Source organism: Prosopis cineraria, unplaced genomic scaffold (assembly GCF_029017545.1).
Source record: "Prosopis cineraria cultivar Desert tree isolate PC_DT_omini unplaced genomic scaffold, ASM2901754v1 PC13, whole genome shotgun sequence".
NCBI lineage: Eukaryota > Viridiplantae > Streptophyta > Magnoliopsida > Fabales > Fabaceae > Prosopis > Prosopis cineraria.
The window spans coordinates 37,450,672-37,460,538 of NW_026555344.1; the positions used below are offsets into that span (position 1 = coordinate 37,450,672).

Consider the following 9,867-nt stretch of genomic DNA (forward strand, 5'->3'; position numbering starts at 1 on the left):
CCACGTTTATTCGCTAATTTCCTTATTCAATTACATAATTTTATGAATATGTTTAAAATGTGGGTGAGTTTCTTGTGGCTCAAGTCAAATTATTCACTTCTAAGTAATCATGATATGGAATGTTCTTGTTGGAGTGGGCAAATATAATGAGTTTTGAAAGGAGCACATGCAAGTAGATAGACGCATTTGCAGGGAGTTCAAGCGGAAGAAGAATCTGCCGGCAAAGATTGATAGCCCACGCTTCCTTGAAATATATGGAAAATTTGGTGCCAAAACCTCTACTCTGATGAAGCCGCTCCTGAAGGTGACACATTGCTTTCATCAATATACAAGGAGTAATTGACAACTTCAATCTGAAAGTAACGATGAACAACATGACACGCAAACATAGAGGCACATACTCTTCCTGTTTGAATAGAGGGGATGGGGAAGGTAGGATATTTTAATGAGTTTTATTTTTTTAAAAAAAAAAGATAATTGGGGTTAAAGGATATTAAGTAATTTTCTTACTATTTTAATTTGCATATTCTCTTTATTAAAATTTCATAACCCCACTTACCCATTTTAGTATGCTTAATTATCAATGGATTTAAGTGTAATTTGTAACATTCCAAATTTTAAATCTCAAAATAAAGAAATTAATGAAGAGCAATTGGATAAATTCATGTGTTAATTAATTTGAGGATGGTTAAAGATGGCTAATGAACTTATTGAAATTGTTTATAGCATTTGGATCAAGTTTGGGGTTGATTTGAACCATTTGGGCCAATCTAGACGGACGTGTTGTGTGTCGTGGCAAATGGATTGAATTAAACTTAAATAAGGCTTTGGGCTATTCAAAAAATATAAAGGAAATTGGAAGGGAACAAGAGAGCACCATTTTGCTCTATTAGGACAAGTTTGGAGTTTATTTTAAGGATATTTGGAGGTTCAATCTTCAAGGTAAACATCTTCCCTCTCTTCTTTTACTTAGTTTTGAGTTGGGATTTTGTTATGAGAAGGTGATTTTCAGATTTTAGGGTTATGGGTCCATATTCATTGATTCACATGGGATTAATGAGAGTTATTTAAGCCTTCACTGCATATGGGTGATATTTCTATGCGTCCCTATATGTGAGTCCTCAAATTTCAACAATTTTAGGGCATTAAAGTAATGACTTGGAGTAGTTAGGAGCTATAAATGATGATATTTAAGTTTATGGAAGTTAACAAGAGTTAACATACCTATTGGTTCTAAGGAAAATCTTAAAGGTTGAGATTTTGGGTTGATTATGTGAGAATTAAAGTGTTTAAAATGAGTTAAATGGAAGTTATATTGATGGTTGTTGTTATTAATTGTAGATTAACCTCATTGTGCATCAATTTGAGCTTGGTATAGCTCGAAAAGCAAGTATAGTAAAGGGGTCTCGAAAGTTTGATGTAGTTGGCGGAGTTTATTTTGTGTTAATGCTTGTTTAAATTGATTATTGGTTATTGTGAACTTGAAATTATGCTTTCAAAGTTTAATTTGATATTTTTTATGATTCTAAAAAATGTTGCAAGTGTGTGGCCAATTAAAAGATTTGAGTAGTTATTTGATATTGAAATGAATATGCAACATTGGTAGGTTAACTTGTGATATGAACTCTAACATGAATGTTATTGATGCATTGAGTATGCATTGTTGTTGCATTAAAAATGTTGGCATGATCATACATTGGGCAAGAATTTGCCCTATGAGGAGTTAGTATTATTCTTGTTCATGTGCATATTAGCTACACCATAGCCTCGATGCTTTGGTTTAGGGTTGGGTTTTTCTATATCTGACCTAGGAATAGGTATAAATGTAGGTTACCGAACCTCTTAAATCCTTAACATTACCTTGGATTAGGTGTGGGGTGGAACTTATGACACCCTAGGGAATTTGAGAATGGGAGAATCCATGATTCAATAGTAAGTGCAGTACCTTTGGTTGCATAGCTTCTCATAATTAGAAAGTTTAGGCTTGTCAATCCACACAGACTTAGTTCTATTTGAATTGCCGGCCACATATTCAGTCAGTAATTTAAGGAAGAGATAAGGAGTATTTGATAATGCATATTGTGTATCATGTGATATGATATTATGTTGTGAACTTAACTAATTTGAAATGCCCACTTTACACACTTTAATTGATTTGACTCACTTATGCATGATTTAAAGTTTCCTTAATTATTAATGGCTTTACTCACTCTTCATTTAGCATATTACACGCAATAGTCCTAGTCAAGGAAAATGGGAAAGAAACCAAGGCACATGATTGAGTTTTCCAACGGAAATGCCTTTGGTAATTATGTAGCATATGTAAATGTTAATTATATTTCCAATTAGATCATTCATTTTGATATACTTGCATCGTTTGCATATCTTGCATGATGGGTTATAATTAGGACCCTAGATTTAGGTGTTGTATGAAATAGATTGTGTGAATAAGTCAAAACACTGGTGCAAGTAAGACAAGGTCATGTGAAAATGTTGAGGCCTAAGGAAAAGTTATTAGTAAAGCCAAGCATGTGTAATTGTTCCTTAAAAAAAATGCACTCATCATTTTTTACAAAATTATATATTAAAATTCTATGAAATAATGATTCTAATAAAATACTAAATTAATTCAACAGTTAAATGAAAATTAGTATTGACAAAATGCTTCTATCCCACATCTCATATATTGGGACAAAATATTAATAATATGGGATGTAATACATTTTTAACAAAAAAGATATAATTAAAACTAATAATATCAATTATTAATGTGAAAAATAATAATAATTATATAAATTATAAACAAGATTTTTAATAAGGCTTAAAAGTGTCATGTTGATGGTCTAAAACTATATAAGGTCTTGATACTATTATTTGTTAATGTTTTAAGGTTTAGAATAAGAAAAGAAAAAGATGACAAGTGAGACTGTGAGAGAAATTTAACGCAAGTTAATGTGGTACAAATTAGGATATTAGAGATCTTGTTATTCTTTTTTATGTAAATAATGAACTCATATCAATAATTAATATTATAATAGGAATGATTAGAACTTTTCAATAGGAAAAACAATCAATACTTTTTATTGTCTTTCATGTATAATTAAATATATAATAATACAAATATCAATTGCGCGAGCGCATACACACACACACATATACATAATAAGGGTATTAATAATTTTTTTTTTGGAGGCCTAAGGCAATTGCCTCACTTGCCTTATGACTTTCACGGCCTTGAAGCAAGATCATGATTATTTTAAGGAATTATAAAATGAGATGTTGAAAAAATGGTATTAAAACCTTCCCATTTTGATTTAATGAAATTTAGGTTGAGGGTTTAGATTGGGATTAATAGTGGTTTTGCTTGATGTGGTCCATTGCACAAGTTATCCTAAGTCCTTTAAATTCGATCTAGGTGTGGTTTTGGACTTTTGATGCTTTGGTTGGATTTTAGACATCCTAGAAGGTTAGAAGTGTAAGAATATAGTTAATGTAATTTTGAGTACCCAACTTGGTGATATGAATTAATTTTGAAATAAAATTGATGTCATTAGCTAGTATTTTAAATAAGCTATAAACACCCAAATCATTTTAATCAAACATCAGACGAAGATTTAGAGAGCATTAAAAGTTTAAACCTCGAATCTAGTTTGACAGCAAAGTTTCTATCATGGATTTGTGTGGTGTGCTGTAACAAATAGCACCTATGCCGCAATGCATGGCACATAATCCTGGTGATCTTGGTCTATCAAGTCTTAGCTGTAGCAAACTGCCTTTGTATTGTTAGCTGTAATAGACAACTTATTAGCCATTGCAAATGTCTTAGACTTTAGAAAATAACATTTTAAAATTCATTTTCAAGGGATTTTCAAATCTTTTTGATATCCAATACTTCTGTATATTTTATAATTTTGATATTAATGTCTTTCTAGCCTTGTAAAGTTAATTTTTTTATTTTAAAACTCAAGATTCCATTGATTATAATGGTTTTACATCATTAGGTATATGTTTCAAACTTTTCTAGCATACAAGAGCATTACTACTTGTGTTTAAACTATTCATTTTACCATGGCAAAGCTAATTTTCTCATTTTAAACCTTTAAATTTTACATAATATATGAATTAATTTAGCAAGTTGAATTTTAATAATCATAATAGACCTTTAAATTAAATCTTTTCCTTTTTAACTATGAATAGCCCTTTTATAATTGCAGCTAAAGAATCTTTCAATTACTTAAAATGGGTTATTCTCTAATTATCATGATAGGTTGTAATTATTATGATTATGTATTTGTGATATCTAGGAGATATTACATAATTCTCTTAAAAAAAAAAAACATTAGACTCACAGAGCTTGACTTAGTCTTCAAAGATGTTTAAGACAAAAATTGACGCGAAAAGAACAGAGGGTGAGCAAGACTCAACAAATTAGGCGAGTATTCATCGGTGTGAAAGAATTGAAACGAGAAAGCGACTTGTTTTGGGATCCTAGCGGAACGCAACTCCAGCTAAACATGAATGAATTGCTGCAAAGATTGAAGGCTGTCAAATCAAATCATCAGATGACACAAGCCTACACTAGCTGGAATTTGGCAACATTCACATACAATTCCATTCCATTCATGCCTTGCCCATTTTGTTGATGCTTGGAATCTTTTTTATTACAAAGCCTAAATTATAATACATCCTAAGATTTACATGACTTAGAGCTTAAGTTTTCTTTTTTGGCATTTAATATAAAATTACACACACATTTTTTGGTGTATTGCATCAGTTTGTAATAAGCCGCACGCGCTTATAGATGATATGATCACCAACACTGAAAAAAGAAGTTAAATTAAATGTTTTGTTTTTTACATATTAAATTAATTAACTTCCTTTGTTAACGATTCTTATTTCTTGTTTTTCCTCATTCTTCAATATGACAAAACAACTAAATTTTAAAAATATAAAAAATAATTTGTAATGTCGTCACATCGATATGCCTAACCATAAGCACCACATTGCCTGCAGCAAATAATGCAAGCAATGTTAAATTATTTAATTTTCTTTAAATAAATTTCAGTAAAAAGTGAAAAAAAATTGAAAATATTACATACTATACAGGCGACTATTTATCTATAGCAACCATTAAATAAAAAAAATTATTGCATAGATCAGGAATATCATGTTGCCCATGCTAAATACAATAAAATTATATTAGTTTAATTAAACAAAATTTTAAATGTCATTATTTTTAATAATTTTATTTTAAAATAAAATGCCTTTTTAATTTTTTGTTTTTCTTTTTTTTATAATCATTAATAGTAGAATCAATTAATATTTAAAGTAGTCTGACATGACATATTTTTTAAATATTATATAAATGACATTGAATCTATATAAGAATTCCACTCATTGATTATGCTTTGATGTATATATTGATGATCTCATGATATTGATTTTATAGTATTATTTATATATATATATATATATATATCTTTTTATTAAAAAATATAAAATATTTTTTAACACATTATATATTCAAAAATGTAAAATAATTGTAGTATTAAGGTATAATTAATATATTTTTTTAAAATTACTTTTAATAAATAAATAAATTTATATTTATTTTAAAGTAAAACACCTTATTAAATAAAAATAAAAAAATAATGTTAGTTTAAAAATAATTTATTATTTTATTAAAAATAAGATTTAATTAAAAATATTTTATATTTTTAAAGAAAGAGTGTTTATATATATATATATATATATATTAATTTCAGACATTTAAGTCTTCCAAAAGCAAATTTGGGGGCGTCTGTTGTGAATTCTTGGAAAATTATATTTAAAATTTAAGAATTTTTTGCAACTTAGGTTTTTGAATTATTTTACTAATGTGATGTAAAACGACGTCGTGAGGATGGTTTTAGGCGTCACCTGCACACGGGAGCAATGTCGCTGCTCGCTGGACGACAGCTTCCTTGCCGACCTGATCTCTACCGAAAGGCGAAAGCTGCTGCACTCTCCTTGTACTTGTAAAGTGTAAACCCTTCTTAATTCTCCGTTGGCCCCGAAAAAGAAAAACCCTTTCTTAATTCTCATCCCACCAGACACCGCCTTTGGCTGATTCTGAATATAAAATTATCTCCATAGAATTCAAACATGACCTTCCCCTAGCAACGACGAGACAAAGCTCAAGGAAAAGGTCAGAAAACCCAAATTCAATTTTCGTGTCTTTATTTCTTTCGTTTTTTAATTTGGAAGCTACCCATAATTTCCTCGAACTGCTTCTGGGAAATCCATCTTTTTATCTTTTAGCTCTGCGACTCCGAAACCCACTCCTCAGTGGTTCAATATACCGAACCCGAAAACCGCACATCCGGAAATTGAAGTTGAAGGATGGAGAGCAGTACGGAGAAAGCGGCAAATAGTCGAGTGCCACTTTCGGATGTGGTAGCGGACTGTGTTAAGCGGTGGTTTAGGGACACGCTCAGGGAAGCCAAAGCAGGTGACATCAACATGCAAGTGTTGGTTGGTCAGATGTATTGCAGCGGTTATGGAGTTCCTAGAGATGCCCAGAAGGTGGGTTTGTTTCTTCTTGTTCTGTTTTAGTATTTTGAATTAACTTTCCCTAAATTCATATTCTTAAGTTTTGTTGGGTTTGACTCTGGTGTTTTGGGCTTTCCAGAGAAACGCATCCAGAAGGTGTTCTGTTTTAGTCTTCTGAGTGAATAACTCTGATACTTGACAAAATGAGTCGTATTCTATCTTTGGTACAGCTGTATCCCCATATTGCATTTAAACAATACCATATCTGGTTGTGTTACATATCTGTGCCAATATCATTACTTCATTGGAGTAGACTTTCCTTGCATGCATATTATGGTGGATTAGGCCTTGTTGGGTGTGATTCTGGTGTCCCAGGTTTGCTGAGAAAACGAAAACGAGAATATTGATTGAGATGTTTGCAATTTTGTCATGGACAAAGAAATAGAACTTATTTATTTTTCTGCTATAAATAGAAAAGGCTATCTGTTCATTTGTGTCCTCCTCGCAGTTCTGGGCATGTTTACGAGTGGGGAGGCTATGTTTGTGGCAATAAATAAGAAAATTATCCTCATGTCTAGGTTATAAGATGCTCTTTTATGTAATTACATGCTTACATGTCTATGTAGTTATTTGTCTAGTCTTGAACAGTCTACTACAGGTGAAAGTAATCAATAAAAATTTGTTTCTCTGCTATCTCGATGCTAGATTTTTTTTTTATTTGAGTAATTAATTTGAGGACCAATTTGGTTGTGTTAATTTATACTTCAAAAAATAGTTATGCTAATGCATCAGAGTAGTTTTTACTTTTTAGCATAATGGAATAGATTCTACGGGCCGTTTAAAGATGTAGATGCATATAAAAAGCAATGGGGTGATTCTGTATTATAAATGAATAATACGTGGAGGTTGTGGATGTACTTGTTTGTGGTTGCTATTTGTTTTCAAAGACTGATCTTATTGGTCGGGTATGAACTTTGAAGGGAAGGGTTTGGCTTACCAAGGCATCAAGGACTAGGTCTTCAGTTTGGAAAGTTGGTAACAAGCGTCCAGGTGAACCCTCCCTTCCTTGTTATGGCTGGCTGCTGCATTAGCAATATCATCATTATTCATTTATTAAAGTTAGTTTTACTATCGTTTGCTGCATCTGTGTTAGGTTATAATGCGAGTGATTCTGATTCTGATTCTGATGAATTAAAGGATCATTCTTAAGCAGATATAATTTTCCTTCATGCTCTAAAACATGAAAGGTGAGCTTATCCTTCTCTCATGGCTACCCTACCACTTGCTTTATTTTTGCCAGCATTGTGTGTGATATGGAAAATCTTGAGGCTTTAGCTTATAAAGATTTTGCTTATTTCTCCCTACTTAGTTGTATGAGCATGTGTTTTGAGTCTGGCTTATAAGAATTCAATTTTAATTGAGACTGCGGAACCTAATTCCCAATTTTTAAATCTGATAAGAAGCTCTAGTTTTTAATGGTCAGATCTGTATCACACTGTTATTCTGTACGAAATCTAAATTTGTAGGTTTTCACGGTTCTTTTCCATTGGAATTTAATTATCTTTAGAACAATTTGAATTGTCAAACTTAAATGTTAATATGCTTAACTCATTGTATAATCCACGCTCTTCTGTTAACATTCTTTAAAATGTCAGCAAGGGCCTGAAATTCCTTAGTTTTTAATATTACTGGGGAGAAAACATGTTTATATATAGGTCTTTTTAGACCTGTTTTCTTAGTGAAAAATTAAATGTGGCAATATATAATTGTAGATCTAGTTTTACTGAAAATGTAAAGGTATATGATTATGATATCAATGGGCCTTTCATTTTACCACCTTATTCAAGGGCACAGAATTACTTATCTAAGATGTAGCGAATATGTTTTACATTATTTTTGAATTGACATTTGAGATTGATGGTTTTTATTTTCTTTGCCCTGAGTTCCGGAAATTTGTTATAAGTAACTGGGAATATCAGTTCTCCTTGTAGAAGAAAAAGTGCCCTAACATTTTATGCTTATTTTAGCTGCCAGATGGGTTCCAGGAATTATAGATTCTGTTTAGTGTCTCTGTGTTGCTGTTAATAACCTTCTATTTAAAAGGTTAACCTGAAGTCCATGTTCTGTTCTGTTGTCCCTTCCTGCTAACTACGTTGAGATTTGAGCCAAAGACATGATGGTAAAGATAGAGCAAATTGTATTGATAATGGTTATAACTTATAAGAAAAGGGGTACTAGAGCAAATTGACTAATCTGGTGGATGATTTGACTGTGGTAGTTTCTTTAGGGTCTTGAAAAACTGTAAAATCAATGAGGACAGTATGAAAATAAAATAGTGAATTTGAGAAAGAAAAATACAGGAGTAGGTAATATCTATTTGGTTGATGAAATCTAAGATTGGCAGCATTAGCAATAGTTGATACGATCAATTTACTTGCCATTTGCCTCTTTGCTTGTTGTTTCTGGTTTCATCCTCCATCACACCTTGCTCGCATTTTGACTTGACACTTTAAGCTTTGAAGTTGATTTGCATTCATTTGAGTTGATACTCTTGGTCAACAGGGAAGTCAAAAGTTTCGGGTTCATTACGGGGGCTGGGGTCAGGGAAGCTTTCCAGACTATGAGCATAGAGAGAGATTATTTTATTAAGTTGTTCGGTGGATCATTTTTGTTCTGTTGCTGGTTTGGTGGCACCTTCATCATGATCCTTCAATTCTTAACAGACCTGACATTTTCGTTGAATCGTGACATTGTTGGTTCCCGGTAGATCGAATTGACTTCCTGAAACATAGTTAATATTTATAATTCAGGATTATATTGACTAAATAGTTAAAGGAAATTTCTCCACATATTATATTTTTAGTGAAGCAAAGATATGAATTCTGCTTTTATGTTGTTTTAGATTTTACACTTGCTGTGCTCTCCAAAAGATTATTATTTTTCCCTGTTTTGTCTTTCAGGTCTGCTTGGTGGGACTTGGCCGCCATGGATGTTCCTGTAATTTAGTGTTTGACTTCGAGTTGTCTTATTTCTGACTCTTGTATGATCTTCTCCTAAATGTTTTTTTCCTTTTAAATCAACTACCATTGATTCCCCATGCGATGCACAGGAAGCATTATTTTCCCCAAAAAAAAAAAAATTTGTAGCATATGAATATTTTAAAATTATCCATTTTTTACCCAAAAAAAAAAAACTCTCCCACAAATGTTTTCAAAATTGTTCATACAAAATGAATAGATAAAACAATGGAAAGGCAAAATAGCAAAAGCTATGAATTTCTGATTGGTGATATGAAGTTTATTTCGACTAATTTTAGTAAAATGAAAAAAAAATTAA

The 9,867-nt window shown here is 31.4% G+C and overlaps 1 protein-coding gene across 2 annotated transcripts; it reads left to right on the forward strand.

Annotated features, from left to right (window-relative positions):
• The first annotated feature begins 5,914 nt into the window (after positions 1-5,914).
• LOC129290231 (uncharacterized) lies at positions 5,915-9,628 on the forward strand. 2 transcript variants are annotated; one of them, XM_054926950.1, is made up of 5 exons: positions 5,915-6,187; positions 6,301-6,564; positions 7,512-7,581; positions 7,685-7,778; positions 9,492-9,628. In XM_054926950.1, the coding sequence occupies exons 2-4, from the start codon at positions 6,382-6,384 to the stop codon at positions 7,738-7,740; spliced, it is 309 nt and encodes a 102-aa protein (XP_054782925.1). In that variant the 5' UTR covers positions 5,915-6,187; positions 6,301-6,381; the 3' UTR covers positions 7,741-7,778; positions 9,492-9,628. The 2 variants fall into 2 exon arrangements, with proteins under 2 accessions (XP_054782925.1, XP_054782926.1); XM_054926951.1 differs by lacking the exon at positions 9,492-9,628 and adding an exon at positions 9,094-9,385.
• The last annotated feature ends 239 nt before the right edge of the window (positions 9,629-9,867 follow it).